The 18,568-nt window shown below is 36.6% G+C and overlaps 3 protein-coding genes across 6 annotated transcripts; 1 reads left to right on the top strand and 2 right to left on the bottom strand.

Moving 5' to 3' along the window:
- The first annotated feature begins 3,221 nt into the window (after positions 1-3,221).
- Positions 3,222-8,585, top strand: LOC121756390 (amino acid permease 6-like). Its single transcript, XM_042151936.1, has 6 exons — positions 3,222-3,620; positions 4,448-4,541; positions 4,763-4,977; positions 5,136-5,281; positions 7,541-7,768; positions 7,938-8,585. Exons 1-6 carry the CDS (start codon positions 3,296-3,298, stop codon positions 8,343-8,345), a joined length of 1,416 nt encoding a protein of 471 aa, XP_042007870.1. The 5' UTR covers positions 3,222-3,295; the 3' UTR covers positions 8,346-8,585.
- Positions 8,586-8,792: 207 nt separating this feature from the next.
- On the bottom strand, positions 8,793-12,217 carry LOC121755064 (receptor protein-tyrosine kinase CEPR1-like). Its single transcript, XM_042150346.1, has 2 exons — positions 9,703-12,217; positions 8,793-9,307 (listed from the first exon to the last, which is right to left on the bottom strand). Exons 1-2 carry the CDS (start codon positions 12,200-12,202, stop codon positions 8,907-8,909), a joined length of 2,901 nt encoding a protein of 966 aa, XP_042006280.1. The 5' UTR covers positions 12,203-12,217; the 3' UTR covers positions 8,793-8,906.
- Positions 12,218-13,101: 884 nt separating this feature from the next.
- Positions 13,102-15,395, bottom strand: LOC121754910 (probable E3 ubiquitin-protein ligase RNF217). 4 transcript variants are annotated; one of them, XM_042150200.1, is made up of 3 exons: positions 15,111-15,395; positions 14,106-14,206; positions 13,102-14,072 (listed from the first exon to the last, which is right to left on the bottom strand). In XM_042150200.1, the coding sequence occupies exons 1-3, from the start codon at positions 15,376-15,378 to the stop codon at positions 13,287-13,289; spliced, it is 1,155 nt and encodes a 384-aa protein (XP_042006134.1). In that variant the 5' UTR covers positions 15,379-15,395; the 3' UTR covers positions 13,102-13,286. The 4 variants fall into 4 exon arrangements, with proteins under 4 accessions (XP_042006134.1, XP_042006132.1, XP_042006133.1 ...); XM_042150198.1 differs by having other exon boundaries at positions 13,102-14,206; XM_042150199.1 differs by having other exon boundaries at positions 13,102-14,206; positions 15,135-15,395.
- Positions 15,396-18,568: the final 3,173 nt, after the last annotated feature.

Here is an 18,568-nt window from a genome sequence, read left to right as displayed (position 1 = left end):
ATCTCTGCTTCATGTAGAGACGATTTGCCAAAGATCTGGTCATGTACAGAGATTCCAACTTCTTCCAAACCCCAGCCGCGGTTGTCTCTTTCGCAACCTCTCTTAGAACCTTATCCCCAAGATTCAAGATTATCGCACTGTGAGCCTTCTCACAGATTTCATCTCTCTTTGCTATCTCCTTCTGATCAGTGAGCTCTTCCAGCTTATCATGATCCTTCAAAGCCTCCGCAAGACCTTGTTGAACGAGCATCGCCCTCATCTTCAATCTCCATAGTCCGAAATCATTTTTTCCTGAAAACTTCTCGGCCTCATATCTTGAAATCGCCATCCTCTCAGATTCCCACAGACGGCGCCACGTTGTGAACAATGGATGGCAATATAACAAAGCAAGAATCGAAGAGGAAACAGAGGAGTTTACGTGGTTCGGCTTTCGCCTACGTCCACGGCAGAACGACGATGATCTTTATTGATTTGAGCTGAGAATGATGAAGCTTACAAACACACACGAGAGCAAACTAAACAACAGAGATTCACTCAACTCTTTGATGACAATTAGATGATGAAAACCCTCGATTCTCACTGATTGTTTACACTTGGTTGAAGAAGACTACTCTCATTCGTCATTAACTATATCTCTGATCATGTGTTATATACACACTAGGAGCTCTGCAACAAACCAACTTCTCCTCTGGAATCAGTTATCAACGGCTAGTTCAGCTCAACACCGAGCTGATCACAAAACTGCTCCTAACGGCCTTTTCCATGCAACGGCCTTCTTGCTTTCTTGCTTCATTGTGTTTGTTCATCCAATATAACTAACACAAATAATTTTATTTTTTATGTTATTATATTTTTTATGTTATTAAAAGTATTAGTTTGTGTAATGGATATACTCCTAGATAGGAATGCCAACCATGCCAACTAATTGGTTTCAGATCAATCTATTCAATTCCACTACTCACAATTTTGAGCAGTCAAATTCTTTTTAATTATTTTCTTTTAACCAAAAAACAACTTTACTTTTCTAAATTAAAGTTTAAGCCCCTTCTATAACAGAAAGGAACTTATTCCCAATGAAAGTCACAAAATCCAATTTCATGCCATTACAAAGAAAAAAAATGAAACACGAGTCCACTCAATCTACCTAGTCATGAAATCAAGTCAATTTCAAGAATGACATTTTGCTCAATTTTACGTGTACCCAAGTGACAAAGCATGATGCAAAAATTTGATAAAATTGATTCAAATTTTTATCATTATAAGTCGGTCCCTTTTTTTATGAGGCCTTTAATAAGGAAAACTTTACTCCAAAAAACCAAATAAAGAAAGATATGCACAAATAAGAAATTGACTTACAAAAACAAAGAAAACCGAAGTCAACGGCGGCTCCATTTCAATTTTATTCGCAATAATATAATACAAATTCTATTTGAATAGCTAAAACATTATTATTAGTGCATCACATTTGATGGTTCGTACCGTACCATTTTCAAAATATTATTGGTATTATATAGTTGGAGAATTATAGCCACAGAAATAAAATAAAAAGCATGCACCGTCTATGGTGGATGAAATTATTAATACAAGGAAAATTAAAGTAGAAGAAATCACTCCTTGGAAATCATCATTAAAGACCAAACCTATGTCCTAAATGCCACATAAGTGCGTTTTTCAAGATTTCTAGGACAATAATTTTATATTAAAGCCCAAAATTAGGGGTTAGTATATTCATCTGGGCTAGATTCTTCCCCAACTTTGGGGATAAGGTAGTTTTTTAATTATAGTACTCCCTCTTTTCTAAAAATTTGTCACATTTTATTTTCTGCATTCATTTTGGAAAAATGATACTAATAAATAGTTAAAGTAGAGAGGGTAAAATAATAGAGAGAATAATGTAGAGAAGACTCTCATCTACGTTATTCTGTCTCTTACTTTACTATCTTTCTACTTTAGCTATTTATTATCAATTTTCTAATACTAAGTGCAGAAAATGAAATGTGACAAATTTTTAGGGATGGAGGGAGTAGTGAAAAATTCAAAATATGTAGATTATTAATATGAATATAATAGCTTAATTAATTTAAAGCAAATTCTGATTTTGCACAATTACTTTGAGAATCTGATAAAATTAAATATTTATTCTATGGATAGATATGGATTATGGAATCTTGTGTAAGAAACCATAATTAATTTGGTCAAGATTCAGTATTAAATTTTAATTAACTTCTGAATTTGCATAATAATTTGGTTTGAATGATAATACACGAGTAATGAGCTAATCCAATTTAACCAAATGTTAGTAAATCTTAATTTACCTTCCGGTCCAATTTCATATAGTATAAGAGTATAATTACTACATTTTCCTATTTTATTATCCTCTGTTCATTTATTCAATGATAACTCAAAATTATGAATCTTTGACTTATTGGATATATTGGATGAATGAAAAATGTCCTTATCAATTTGCAATTCATCGTCCAACTAATACGATTGCAATGAAAAATTTATTCCATTTCTGGTTTGACAGCTGCTGACACTTATCAAAATAACTGAGGAAATAAACATTTATAAGTGAATACTACTATCAATGGAAGTTGCCTTTATGATTTTTTGGTTTGGCCATTAATTATAATATCTAACCAACAGATGTGTGACATGAGACAAATATATATAAAAGTTAAACATAATTAAATCTTGGAATTGAGGAGTCAACAGATGAATTTCATTAATTGAGGGTTTGAAAAGAAAAAAGTATTGGAAACATAACAAAAATATATACTACTACTATCATCTAAAAACGGCCCTATTGCTCCGATTCAATTAATATGACCCCTTATCTCTACATTAATCTTTTTCTTTATAATTTTTTTACATTATTCTCATTTAATTAATTTTATTAATATATACAGAATGATGTAAACTATGAATTAGTTAAATTCCTTTTGTAATTGAAGCTCAATTTTATTTTAATACCAAATTAATTTATCATCTCGGCACATCCAAACAATGAAGACTATATGCATACACATACTTTGTAAAGAGAGGTTAGTATCCAAACTTCACTGCTGTAATATTCCAAAGTCAAAGAAATAAAAAAACCAAAAATTAATACTATAATTTATATTTTATGTATATACTTAATTAGCCTCTCATTTTCAACCCCTTCCCTCTCTATAAATACCACTCCACACTCCCCCTCTACTCTTATACCAAATCACAAACTCAACCTCTCCCAAAAAAAACACACACACACACACACAAAAAACAAGAACTTTTCACACACAAACACACACCAATGGGGAAGGAGTTCTCCTCAGTTCCGATGTACACCGAATCCGCCGAGGTGACCAAGAGCTTCGACGACGACGGCCGCATCAAGCGCACGGGCACATTGCTAACGGCCAGCTCGCACATCATAACGGCCGTGATCGGGTCCGGGGTGCTCTCGCTCGCGTGGGCCATCGCGCAGCTCGGATGGGTCGTGGGGCCCGCCGTGCTGATGGCCTTCTCCTTCATCACCTACTACACCTCCACCCTCCTCGCCGACTCCTACCGCTGCCCGGGCCCCGTCCAAGGGACCCGCAACTACACGTACATGGACGTCGTACGCTCCCATTTAGGTAAAATCCAGATTTTTTTCGAGTTTTTCTATTGTCTCAACTTTTGCTTTGTATCATGAACTCCTTGCATTGGATTAAAAATACTACTAGTATATTGTATCGTTTTATTATTTTTTGTAAAATTGATGTAAGTAACAATTTACTAGTAAAATTATTTTTTCTATTCAGTTTAAAGTGGATGTATGATTTTAATGTGTTTGACTACTTATTTGAAGTGAGTAAAATTACTTGTTTGTTTAATTTGGAGTGCGTATATGCTTTTAATGTGTTTGACTTCTTTCTTTAAAAGTGTGGGAAAAAGGTAAATCTGCATTACATAACTACTACTCACTCATCTCTTAATAGGAGTCACATTTGATATAACTACGAGTTTTAAAAAATATAAAAAATAATGGATTGAAAAAGTTAGTAGAATATGCTGTCTGTTTTTATATATTGATTTTATAATAGAATGTGAGTGAAATGAGTTAGTGGAACTTGAGCTTACTTACCGTTTATGGTAACAGTGAAATGTGACTCTTAGTTGGGACGGACCAAAATAGCAAAATTTGATTGGTGTCGGAAGTAATAATTATTGCTGCTCAAAAATGGAAGAGACAAATAACATTTATTATCATGTCATAACCACAAATCCTTTCATTAATTATATTTTCCATTTCCCCACTTACAGTGATTTCGAAAATCTAGCATTTATAGTATATCTTTATTCTTAAAAAATCATTATAATTGCATTATTAAATTATTTTTTTTGCAGTGATTTATGTGAGGAATTACTTTTATTTTATCCCTAATTAATTCATTTTTTCTTATGTGATTTTTTAAATTAGGTGGTGTAAAAGTTCAGCTGTGTAGATTGGCGCAATACGGCAATCTTGTTGGAGTCACCATTGGATACACAATAACTGCCTCTATTAGTATGGAGTAAGTACCAATACAAATATTACATTTAAACGACAATAAATATAAGTTCGCACTCGGAGTATAATTTTTGAGATTTTTTTAAATTGAGTTTAATTTTTGCTTTAATTTGAAAAGAAACTTTGCTAAGAAAGTTGTTAAATGTCTGACTCCGCCACTGGTCTCATGCAAAATTGTACTAGTAACTTTTTTAGTGTTTGAATTTGCTTATTTTGAATTTATAGGGCCATAAAGAAGTCCAACTGTTATCACAAACACGGACACGACGCGCACTGCTCAGAACCGGCCTACCCGTTCATGATAATATTTGCGGCAATTCAGATAGTTTTGTGCCAAATACCGAATTTTCACGAGCTATCGTGGCTCTCTATTGTGGCCGCCATTATGTCCTTTGCGTACTCTTCCATCGGCTTCGGCCTCTCTGTAGCCAAAGTTGCAGGTAATTTATACGAGAGCACGGGCGATTAGGGTGTATAATTTATTAATTTCTTAATATTTATTTAGTACAAAAAAATACGACGTTTTATATATGGATAGTCCGGAAATATTATACTGTACTGATTTGCGTGATTCTGCACGAGACGTTTTGGTTTTTAGGTGGTGGCAACAACGTGAGGACGACTCTGACAGGGACGACGGTCGGGGTGGACTTATCGGGATCAGATAAGGTGTGGAGAACCTTTCAAGCCATTGGAAATATAGCCTTTGCTTATGCCTACTCCACTGTGCTCATCGAAATCCAGGCAAGTTAATTATCTTTTTATTTGATTTAAAAGTATTTTTTTGTTTTAATTTTATGTAAATTAGCCTTAATTTATTGTGTAGAGGTTTCGTGGTAGTGCATTCTAGCCAAAAATAGGGTAAATTCACCAATAAAAGGTTGGTGATTGTGAATTTTTGGTAACATGTGACCAATTTAGGACTAAGAAATTTTTTGATTGTGATTTATAGGCAAAATATGGTCAATTTATGATTAAAGAACTTCGTAATTGTAAATAGTAATAATACTAAAATTATAAGAGTGATATATTCTTATCTTACAAATAACAAAAATTATAAGGATGATCTAATTTTCACCCCTTTTAAGGAAGAAGAAGATGTCAAACGTCGTTGTTTGGGATTTATATACTTTTAAAAACACGTATATTATGAAACTATAATTTTTCTCTTTGTTAAAGTAAAAAATTATTTTCCTTTTCTTTTATATATATGTTCACTTCAGACTGTAAATCTTTCTAGTTACAAATTCGTCCCAAAAATTATATTTTGAATCTGCCGCTATAAATATAAAAGACAATGGTAAAGAAAATGCTAACTAATGTCCCAACTTGATAACAACCGACAATAGGTAAGTGGTTACATATCATGAATCATAAAATGACAAAAACATTGAGCCCCCATATATATGGCCAACTAATGTGCCTGATTTTGTGATTCATGTGATTCCTTAACATGATATCATCCAATCTACAAAATATACAATGATCAGATTTTTATCACCCAATTTCATGTGTCACACATTTATATTATATTCCCTCGATTATACATATATATGAAGGCCATGATCAGTCACCTTTCCTCTTCTAATATTTTGTTTAAGAAAATTAGGAAAGATAGATAGTTGAAGTAAATAAAAGAATAGTAGCCATCCTTACAAAAATTTGGAAATGGTATTATTTTTGTGTGTTATCTATCTTTAGTGGGTGTTTACATTAACTGATAGGATGGATTGATAAAAATAATCTAAGGTAATTCATCGTTTACTTCTGAGATTTGATAAAATTTGACCTTGTTTTTTGTTAGTCTAATTTATCAATTAAAGTAAATGCCTTGTAATGGTAATTGAGTGTGATATAAGTGAAATACGTGTTTGAAATATGAGGTTCACTTTTATAATGATTTTTAATGATATATGAGTGAAATTAATTAATGGAATGTGGTCACACTTACCAAAATAGAATGAGGCAACATTTTATTGTACACATTGTAAATTAAGTAAATTGGAAAATATTATCATGGACAGATAGAGTATTTTTTTCCCAATGTAGGTATATTTGCCACTTCAAAATAGTTATATCTCATACGTCTCATCTTTGCCTTGCTATGGTGGATGTCACTGTTAATATTAAAACGGACCATATTTCCTTATTTCTAGCCTATGAAATATCTCCATCATGGATTAAATCAATCATATAACCCTTTTTCAAATATATTTATGTATTTACAGTAATGATTATATATATAGTTATTTCCATTTGTGGCATCCATTTCTTACAATAATTATCACACCTTTTTACTTTTATATTCTCCTAGATTTGTCATACTATTATTACGTTTTACTTTGCATATTTATCTATTTACTTAATAAATATTTCGAAAATGTTAATACTTTATTTTATAAAATAATTTTGGATCTTTCTATACGTGCCTTGTCCAATCGAACTATAAATAATTGAAATAACTCAAGAAGGGGCCATGTCATCTAATCATGTCACTAGTACTATAGAATTGAGTTAACCCCAATATTATTTCAGATTTGACATGTTTAACTAGCTAGAAAAAAAACAACCAATTTAAATTGCTTAGAATGCATTATATTTTAAATTATTCTCTAGTACGTAGTTAATTTAATGATTGTTGTTTCGAACTTCTCATTTTGCTGGAAGATGCAGTTCATTTGTGTTTGCGATCAGCTGGTTTTGCATGTCCGTTGCTTTCCATTGTCATTTCTATTGGTGGCGTTCGGTTGCCATGATTAATATCATGAGACTATCCATCTAGGATTATGATTATTTTAGTTGGAGGGGGGAGGCTATGACTAATTATCATGAGACTATCCATCTAGGATTAAGTTGAGGGGTTCAATCTTATGATTCAAACATGATACATATTTAATCATGAGATTTAATCTTACCAACCGAACACCCCCATTGTGTACTGTTATACCGACGACCACAATTTTTTTTTTGGCCTGAACGTTGTACCGTGTAAAAATCAAACAGGACACATTGAAGTCAAAGCCATCAGAGAACAAAGTAATGAAGAAGGCTTCATTTATAGGAGTGACAACCACAACAATATTCTACATGCTATGTGGCTGTGTGGGTTATGCTGCTTTTGGAAATGATGCTCCTGGGAATTTCCTCACTGGATTTGGATTTTATGAACCATTTTGGCTCATTGATTTTGCCAATATTGGCATTGCAGTTCACCTCATTGGTGCATACCAGGTAATTAAGCCTTTTTCATATTTAATTTAAAATTTCATGTTACATATATAGATAATGTAACATGGAATTCACAACTTTTAGCGTATTCTAGAAAATTTCCCCTAAAAATTAAATTTAAAACCTGCCCGACATAATCATACGTGGCGCTCGCTCACGTTTACACGTGCAGGTGTTCGCGCAGCCGATATTCGCCTTCGTGGAGAAGTCGTGCCAGAAGAGATGGCCGGAGAGCAAGTTCATAAACGCGGAGTACATGCCGTTCATGGGGTCCCACGGCTTCAACATGTTCCGGCTGGTGTGGCGGACGATCTACGTGGTGGTGACGGCCGTGCTGGCGATGATCTTCCCGTTCTTCAACGACATATTGGGCCTCATCGGGGCCGCCTCCTTCTACCCACTCACGGTGTACTTCCCCATCGAGATGCATATTGCGCAGCAAAAAATCCCCAAATACTCCTTCAATTGGATGTGGCTCAAGATCCTCAGCTGGAGCTGCCTCGTCGTGTCGCTGGTGGCGGCCGCGGGCTCCATCCAAGGGCTCGCCGTGGATGTAAAGACCTACAAGCCGTTCAAATGAGGGGGAAAAGGGTATGGAAAATTGTGGGATGAAATAAGAGTTTGTAGTGTTAGGGTGTGGAGTAATTATTGTTGCTTTTATTATTAGGAAGAATCATGAGATAAGGTGTATGATTGATTAAATGTTCATTAAGAGTAAGTCTTTTCTTTAAGTAATGTTGTAATTGTTCCTAATGGGCTTTTAACCAATTATGGTTTGGTAAATGTATGAACTTTCAATTTTTCTGATTTTCTTTTTGTTGCACGGTTGTCAATTTTTCACATTTCAACATGTGCTTTTTTTCATATACTTTCTAGCAATAAAGATAAATTTTTAACCAACAATTTCTTACTATCCTTTCCCTATTAAATTGACCCCCACCGAATCACACCACCTCAATAATTGAAGTATATACATAGAGAATAACTTTGGAGTGCCTTTTTGTGTTAATAAAGAAGTCCATGGATATACATAAACCAAGATTCCAAATTCTAATGAATATGCAAACAAGATAGGAATTGAAATGGGTGCATATGTGGGGTGACTATTTAGACATTACTATAACTTTTGTAACCAGAAAAATTAAAAATTGTTTTCATTTGGTTTAGTAGGGCCATCCATTAATTCCTTAACATCTTTGGAAAATTTGCAGCAGTTGAATTTGCAAGGGTCCGCCTCTATGAGGTGCTGCGCCACCTCGCTCATGGAGGGGCGGAGGGCCGGAGCTCCACCCGTGCAACGAAGGGCGATGGTCAACACTTTGACCATGTCGTCCTCGTACAATCCCGACACTCGCTTGTCCACGACCTCCCTACTCCCGTCCTCGGCCGTCTCCTCCGCCTTCGCCCTCACCCATGACACGATGTTCTTGCCCTCCCCAAATGCCGCCTCCACCGGCTTCTTCCCCGTCACTAGCTCCAGCAGCACTACTCCGAAGCTGTACACGTCGCATTTCGTAGTAGCCCTCGAAGAGTACGCGTACTCTGTCATACCACGTCGTATAATATTAGTGACAGAGCTAGATATTTCACGTTGGGATCTAAGCATACACTTCACACTTCCTAGAGCAAGATTTCTTTTTGTAATAATCTCAAAATTTATGTATTTCTGCTGTATTAATCTTAAAACAAAGAGGAGTAACAAAGTTGGAAAAAATTGAATTTATCATAAAATTGTGATGTTTGTGTAAAATTACTAAAATAACCCTAGAAAATTATAAAATTAACCCCCACCCAGCCATGAAGCTCAACTAGTTCATTATTGTATATATATGTGGTTCAGCTGAAAAAACTATTGTGTGAACTATAATTTCAGAATAGATGAACATTCAGTTCAATGCAGAGTTCTCATAGTTCTCGTACATACTCGGACCACGTACCTGGCGCTAAGTAGCCATAAGTCCCTGCAATAACATTTGTGGTAGAATCATGGGACCCTCTTGCTTGAAGGATCTTGGCAATCCCAAAATCCGCAAGTTTAGCCTCGTAGTTAATATCCAAGAGTATATTAGTCGACTTGATGTCTCTATGCACGATCGGAGGCATCAGATGGTGGTGGAGATAGGCCAGTCCCTGGGCTACCCCCACCGCGATCTGGTGTCGGATTGGCCAATCCAACACCACTTTCCCCCGATGCAACGCCTCCCAAAGATTGCCATTTGGCATGTATTCATACACCAACAAACTACAATCAAGGGTCGACAAATAGCTATAGAGCTTCATTATGTTCTTGTGCCTAATGCTTCCGAGCGTCTCCACCTCCGTCACGAGCTCCTTCTCCATCACCAGCTGCTCCTCTGAGGCCGTGGATTTCCGGCCCCACAGCTTCTTCGCCGCGACTACTTCCCCACTGCTGAGCTCAATCTTGTACACCGTGCCTGAACCCCCGTATCCGACTATGTTTTTCTCGACCATCGCGTCCATGATCTCGCGCTGGTCGAAGCTCAGCCGATGGAAGCTCTTCATGTCGTAGGAGAAGAACGAATTCGACATGGTGTCGTAGGTCTCCACAACCTTTTTCTCCTTGGTGTACCATTTTTTTGCAAGAAATGCAATCCCAATGATCAAGATTGCTAGCAAAATGGATGTTAATGTCCAAATACACGCTGCCCTTTTCTTGAAATAGGGTTTCTCTGAGCAAATTGAGAGATTTTGAGATAGTGATGATGATGGATGGAAGTTTGAAGGTAGGCAAAGGTTAGGGTTTCCAAGAAAGCTCTCCAACATACCTCCCTTTGTGAAGGGGGTTGGGATCACACCAGAGAGTAAATTATTTGAGAAATTCAAAGATGTTGGAAGCAATTTGCTCAAACTTTCAGGGATTTCACCAGTCAAGAAATTGTTGGAGAGATCAAGAGCATTCAATGACTTCAAAGAGGATAACGATTCCGGTATCGAAGAATTCAGCTTGTTGTTCTGCAGCATCAAGATGTTGAGGTTTCTCAATCCCCCAATTTCATGAGGAATTTCACCAGAGAGAAGGTTGTTGCTGAGATCAATCTTGACAAGATTTGTAGCAAGAGAGATCTCTCTAGGGATAGAGCCAGACAACCTATTCCCTACCAAGAAAAGCTGTGACAAATTTCTTGCATTTCCAATAGTTTGCGAAATCGATCCAATGAAATTATTAAACCCTAAATCAATGATCGATGCAAGAGGCAGTGAGAAAACCCCTGTTGGTATCTCACCTTCAAGACTGTTATCACTAACTCGAAATCTCACAATCGACTTACACTCAGCATAGCTCTTCGGAATCTCTCCGGAGAAATTGTTCTGCAGCATGAGGAGGTAGTGGAGTCTCCCGCCGCTGCAGAGTCCCTCCGGCAGCCTTCCAGAGAGCCGATTCTCGGCGAGGTCCATCGCCACGATCACCGAGGATCTCCCGAGACCGCTTGGGACTTCCCCAGTGAGGAGGTTCTCGTAGAGCGACAGCGTGTTTAACGTCGTGGAGTTCGCGATCTCAGGCGGGATTTCTCCGGTGAGGGCGTTGGTGTAGAGCTGAAACACCCTCAGCTTCGGGAGGCGGCAGAGGGAGGCCGGGATCTCGCCGGTCAGCTTGTTGACCGACATGTCTAGGTCAACTAAATTGGTCAAGTTTCCGATCTCGTGAGGGATTTGGCCCTCGAGCTCGTTGTAGTAGAGCTCGAGGTGCTCCAGATTCTCTAGCCGGCCGAGTTCTCTAGGAACTCGGCCGGATAGATAGTTCCCACTTAGCTCGAGATCAACGAGCGAAGTGAGGTTCCCGACTAGGGTCGGGATCTCGCCCACCAACATGCACGTGGAAAGGATCAAGGATTTGAGGCTCGTGAGCTTGGTTAGGGTTTCCGGGAGTTGCCATGAGTTGAAAGTAGGGTTTTCATTGAAATTTAGGGTTTCGAGATTGGTGAGGTTTGTGACTGAGAGAGGGAAGTCGCCGGAGAAGAGGTTGTAGGAGAGATCAAGAACCTTGAGAGAGCTCAACGGCGTGAAGTCGGGGAGGTTTCCGGTGAGGAAGAGCGAGGTCGCGTTGAACTCCTCGAGGGACGTGCAATTCGTTATCGGGGAGAGGGAGAGGTTGAAGTTGTTGTGGCCGAGGCGGAGGAGGCGGAGTTTGGGGAGATAGGAGCATAGCTGGGAGGGGAATTCGCCGGATAATGACCAGCCGGAGATGTCGATTCCTACTATGTTTTGGCCGGAGGAGTCGCAGGTGATGCCGGAGTAGCTGCAGAAGTTGTTTCCTTTGGTGGAGTAGTCCCAATCGGAGAGGGATCTGCCTTTGGTGTAGTTGTTCATGAGAGTGAAGAAATAGGTTTGGTTGTGATTAGGGATTGTTTGGGAAGAAGTGTAGGTTGAGATCATGAGGAAAAGGAAAAGAAGAAGAAGGTGGTGTTTGGAAGCCATGGGAGAGGATTTGGAGTGTTTTGGAAGAAGGGAAAGAGATATATAGGTGGAGATTGGTGAATGATGGTGACAAAAAGGGGAGGTTCTTTGGTGATAACATGAGCAAAGTGAGATGGTGATAAATGGATACCATTTCTTTTCTTTTGAAAAGTTTATACCTTATCCATGGACTATGGAATAAGATCATCATTGGGGGAGGTAGAGGACCTTTCTATCATAATATAGTTTTGTTTGTTATGGCGTTAAGAAATGTTGAAGCTAAAAAGATGAAAAGAAGCATAGTAAGTTTAGTAACAATACTGAAGCAGTTCATAATATAAACAACAAAAAGTAATGAACTATAGAGTTGCCTAAGATCGACTAAACGAGGCTCTGGAACCATCACTATTCTGGTATCAATAGTTTCAGAATGAACAACAAGAGAAGCACCAAGTAACCCATTTGAATGAACAAAGAGGGATTTACTAAAATAAAATGCAAAGGAATTACAAGAAATCTAAGTCATAGAGTTCACCAATCCAGTCTCAAAACTCAACAAACTACTAGGATCATGCTTTAGAAATAGTATAAATTTGTAATGAAGATAGATATGGTGTCTGGTAATTGAAAAAAATGAATATTTTACACCCCACTATTGCAGAAGTGGGGATTTGATTTATTCCCACTATTTTAACTATAAAATAAAAATATAACAGACAAATAAAATCTTATAAAGTAGAAAGAATCTTTTTACGTTAGGAGTAGTATATGATAAATCTGTTAACTCAACTAGTAATTAGCCAAAATTTAACTCTTGTGACTGAAAAGGGTAGAGAGATCAACGTGTAGGAGAAACTATACAAGAAACAAGTAGAAACGGGTCCGAAATGACACCACATATTCGATTTTTCGATAATCGAGTAAAGGGTGTTACAAAAGAGGAAATTCACCATCATTGTAATTGTTGATATTAAAAAATCTCCCTAATTTCTGCAAACATTTTTCTAAATTTTTAACCATCGTCTAACATAAAAATCTTTATCCATAGAAGCACCTACGATAATGAAAACCAATAATAAACCCTATATATACGAAGAAGAAGCACCTAAAATTTCCAGCGGCGGCAGCAGCCATGAGAACTCGACCAGTTACCTCCACATCGGTAGCAGAACTCGTATCCACATCTGCAAGTGATGTGCATACATCCCTCGCTTTTCTCCACGTACATCTTGCACTTGGGGCACTTCTGCCATCTCTTCTTCTTTGCGAGCTCCTTCACTATCTTATCCACTTTCCCTCCCTTCTTCGCGTACAGCTTCTTGAACTCTTTGCACGTGAAATCCGTGTGCCAGGGGACCCGACACTGCCCACAGAACCACCTCTTGCACTCGATGCATCTTATTTTCTCAATCACACCCCCTAAATCATTCAAGAGCAGAGCTGAGCAGTCCTGGAAAGGGCAGTACAGTGTCTCAGACTCGGGGATGAGTGACATGCAGAGCACCTCGTCCCACTGAACAAGGGCCTCATCGGAGATCATTTGCCTACAAGCAACAGAGTCAAGCTCAGCTCTGCAGCCTGGTGCAGGGCAAGCTATCTCTGTCCCTTTTTCTTGGATCTTTGCTTCAATGTGGCTGGCTGTGCATTCGTAGCAGAATGAGTGTTGACATGTGTCATTCGCGAACATTAGCCAGCTCGCTTTGTCTTCCAAGCATATCCCACAAAAGATTTGGCCCGAATCCTCAGCTATCTCAACCTTCGTTATTTCTGTATTGAACATAGGTTCAGGCTCTTGCATTGATGAAGATGGATAGTCCAACTCCGAAGCAAAAAGTGAGGCTATCAGTGTTTCATCGAACTGAAGCTCCGATGCTATCAGTGCTTCTTGGAACTGAAGCTCCGAGGCTATCAGTGTTTCTTGGAACTGAAGCTCCTCAGCGTAACCAGCATCATCAATTGTAAATGCGTCTTCATACACAACATCAGAAGCAGGGACTATGCCTCTCGTGCTTCCTCCAGAGTGTGCTGAGATAGGAAATATATAGCGGTCAACACCTCGTTAGAGAAACATTAATGCTTCAGCAAGTGGTAAAATACTAAAAACAAGTCTATCTACTTGCGAGCTAAGGTAAAACAACAACCACCTGTAATATACAGCAGGGGACCCTGCGTAGAGATAAAAGTAATGACTCTTTACATGCTTAACCACCTTCATAGGTTGCCTCAAACCGACCTACATAACCTATTGCTGTATGTATAGAATACCACACCGCGAAAAATGCATAAACACAAATATTTTCCAACAGGAACCACCTAAGATACAGAGGTTGACCAAAGCATCCCATACATAAATAAAGAAACACAAAACTAGAGCAAACTTGTGGTCAAGGGAATTTCCCTTGCAATAAGATCCTCACACCTAGTTTTTTTGAAGATACCAATAATTGGTTAGAGGAGGAACGTCTTAGCAACTGAGTTTGGCTTCGTCGATCCTCACACATTATCACAGGCTTAGATATTAACTAGTGAGCTACATGGAGCTAATCATGAATTGTTCCAAGCGTATTACAACTCATTGATAAAATATCATCCCAATCACACTCAAACTCAATCTACATGAAAAAAAAATCATTAATAAAATCAACATCACATCAATGATCAATCGAACAGTTATAACCACAATAAAAAGGAAAAATGAAGCAATATCAGACGCTTTATCGTTACGCAGTAAATTCCCCAAAATTGTGAGCTAAATCGTTCACGAATTCCTCTGGCGCAGCATAAAAGGTAATTAACGGTTTATTTAATCACTAATCACTGATCACCGTAAACACAATTAACGACTCCAATTTCTCCACAAAAAAGCATTTGCATGCGATTTTTTGCCTTCCATCAAATATGAAATTAAAAACAACAGCTAACAGTTTACCGTCATCCAGTGAGGATAATTTACCAGTATCCTCCAAATCGGCGGCGCGAAGGAAGGGTTTACTGATTTTCCGGTAGTAGAGAAACATACATGCAGGCAGAGTGATTGCGAGAAATGTGCCGGCGGAGTACATTGCGAAGGAGGCGATCAAGGCGACAGAATCCAATCGGACGACGGTGAAGAGGCGGTGGTATGCGGCGACGAAGGCTTCAAGAGCCGCCGGAATTTCGCCGGGAAATTTGAAGGCCGATTGTTTCAGAGCTCTCATTTTTCTAACGAAATTTTACTGCTAAATTGTTTGTGCTAAATAAAATACGTTTTGTATTTGATTTAAATTATTTAATCAATTTTCACAAATATAATAAAGTCAACATACATTGTGTGTGTTATATTTTGTTACTATAAATAAATCAAACTTTAGGAAAATCTTTATTAAATCAAGCCTCATTTTTTATTGTCTTATTAGATGTGAAAAGAAAATTTCTTGAAATGATCTACTAGTATAATTTGAAGTACTTTTCAACCACTTACACCAAAGTAGAATTATTTTTGCAAAAGTTGTTGGTACAATAATAGGGTAACTGATACATAATATTCTAAGTTTTTAGAAAAAATTGATTTTGTATATCAACTTTAAAATCTAATTTAATTTTATTTGATGTTAGATTTCAAGGAGATAATAAAACGATCAAGCACCTTCAAGAATTCCCACAGACGGCGCCAATTGTAGAAATGCTTGATCAATCAAAACGAAACAAATCGAAGCTTAATTGTGAGAAGTGAAAGAAAAAGGGTTTTTGAAGAGAATAATTTTGCGTGGATATTATTGAGCTGAATGAATGTTTAATCGACAACTACAAGATCTTCTCTTCTACTATTTATACTAACAGCTAACTAAAGAGTAATCAAGAAGATCACTTGAAACAGTTACAACTTCTACTAACTAAACAAGAACTCAACGGCTAGTAGCCGTTAGCCTCAACCGCTTTTCAAACTTCATAGCTTCTCGGTTGAGTGTTATGCATTCCACTGAACACACCATGAATCCTCATTGCTTTGTTAGCCAAACATGCAACAATATAAACTCGAACAATTTAATTCCATATCTCAATTTGCAGTTTAGATGCATCATCAAAACTTTATGTCAATATCGGAAATAAATTTGATTACAGTTGAAAGTTTAGGTGAAATTTAATTACATATCTCAATTTGCAATTTCGAGTTATCAGGTGACGTCTAGTTTAAGCGACAAAGTCGAGATACTAAATGATTTTGTTAAAAGGTGTTTATAGTTCAACTCTCTCCTAATTAAAGTGGGTTATAGTTTATTTTTATTTTATTTTATTTTAATTTGGTATATTCACTTCATAATATAACGTAACTTGTATAGATAAAAATCCCTAAATCTAATTTATACAGTAACCCAGAGGTGTGATCAATTGCTAACTCACCCCTTAATTGCTAACTACAACTAATTTAATACCATAAGATTTTAAAGGTTTAATGGTCTATAAATTGCCACATGTAAATTCATTTTTATATTTTAATAATAAAAATTCTAAAAAATTAGAGTTTTAGATCAAAATGTCAACACAGTAAATTAAACATATCAACACCATGCTTTGAATATATCAACACAGTTTCCTATTGACATTTTACATGTATTAAGTTGACATATTTTGTTAGTTATATTGACATAAAACTAAATATTATCAAATTTTGACATCTGAACATATACAAGTGAGATCTCGTTAGAATCCTTATAAAATTATCTTTAATTTGATATATTTTGTGTAAAAAAAATATAAATTGAGATAATTATAATTATTTAAATTTTTGAGATATTTTTTAAAAGTGAGTTATAACTAACTTTTTGTTAATGAACATTAATACCTCTAATTGATATTTTTTTGTGCATCGTATTGATATTCGTGGATGAATGATCTTGTGCCTTGATTTAATAATCCAATATCTATAATTTAATTATAGTTAGCAATTTAAGAAGGAGTTACCAATATAACAAGCTCCTTGTAACCCATTATTTAAATTATCTCATTTAGCTCATCAGGATAAAGATTGATAGTGTAGATCTATATATAAAAGCCCAATTTCTTACTTCACTATAGAATTTATTAAAGCCCAATTTGAATAATATAAAAGCCTGAAAAAGTAGCCCTTTTAACCAATATACAATGAAAAATGCTACTCCATGTTCTTATTAAATTCGAACAAAATGAGATTCGAAAATCCAAAGGCGTAGTTGATTAACTGATCCATTCAATCCTATTTACGATATTTCGACCCTGAAAGTGGTAGATGATATATTGATATGAAATATAAATTAAAATTTAACACCCAAAACATTTCATGATGGGGTTTAGAGTGGGCTACAAACAAATTTTTGTTATACTTACTAATGGGCCTCAAAATGTTTTTTTTTATCTATTTGTTCCTTAAAAATACATCCAATTCGTCATCTAAAAACGTCACAAAAAACAGAATGACCAATGGTTGGACCGTAGGTGCGATGATTTACTCTACGAGCGAGGTTCTATTTCAAGTCTTCCTTAACCTCGCAAGTCTATGAGAAAACCATACATGAGATTTTCACCTCACGTGGCTCCTCGTTCAATTCTTTCGAATGATTCCATCATTCGCGATAAATACCATTTCAAAGACCCACTCACAAGTTCCATAGCTTTCGGTCCCCTATTCCGATCATTATCTTCCCACGGATCGATCAATAAAAATGGATTTCAATGCTACATCATTTGAAAGTGAAGTATATACTTGTTTAGTGTAAAATTCAGTGAATTTCCCATATAGATTAATTAGTCATAACTTGTGCTGTCAGAAAACAATAGAGAGTTGAGTGAAATTCTCCTACATAGTGAGAGCTATGTAAGAATGCAAAACTACATATCTTATCCCTGTAAAATATTTTTGATGGATATTCTTTTTAAGTGATCACCATCACCCAATTGTACTAAATAAAAAAAAATCTTGCACCATCATTTCAAAATCCTTGATTCCATCTATTCCAGAAAAATACCGAGAATCCTTTACATAAACCCATGATCAATACAGACAAATGTTCTTCGTAGAGCTTCGTATGTCCTAGTCGTATATAACCTTTTAGGCCGAACTGCTCGTTTGTTTAACATAACCTCACTCTAAACTAGTCCTAAACTTCGCGAAGAAGCTAACACGACGTTGTCCTAAACCTCATCACCGTACATTTTTCTGCATTTCGATTCTATTTTCCAACACGTTTAACTATTAAGATAAGCAGCAGGATTGATTCCCGGATGCGAAAAAACACATCATTTTCCACAGGAATTTGCTGCCCATTAACTTGATGTAACCATGGAATCTCATGCAATTTGCTCCATGAGCTGGTTCAGTGATTTTCCTTTTCCATTTCCCTTTTTTTTCCTTATCTCCATTGAATTTTCGCT

Source organism: Salvia splendens, chromosome 11, assembly GCF_004379255.2.
Source record: "Salvia splendens isolate huo1 chromosome 11, SspV2, whole genome shotgun sequence".
Lineage (NCBI taxonomy): Eukaryota > Viridiplantae > Streptophyta > Magnoliopsida > Lamiales > Lamiaceae > Salvia > Salvia splendens.
Note: the sequence above shows the minus strand (reverse complement) of the source record. Positions and strands in the feature narration are given on the sequence as shown.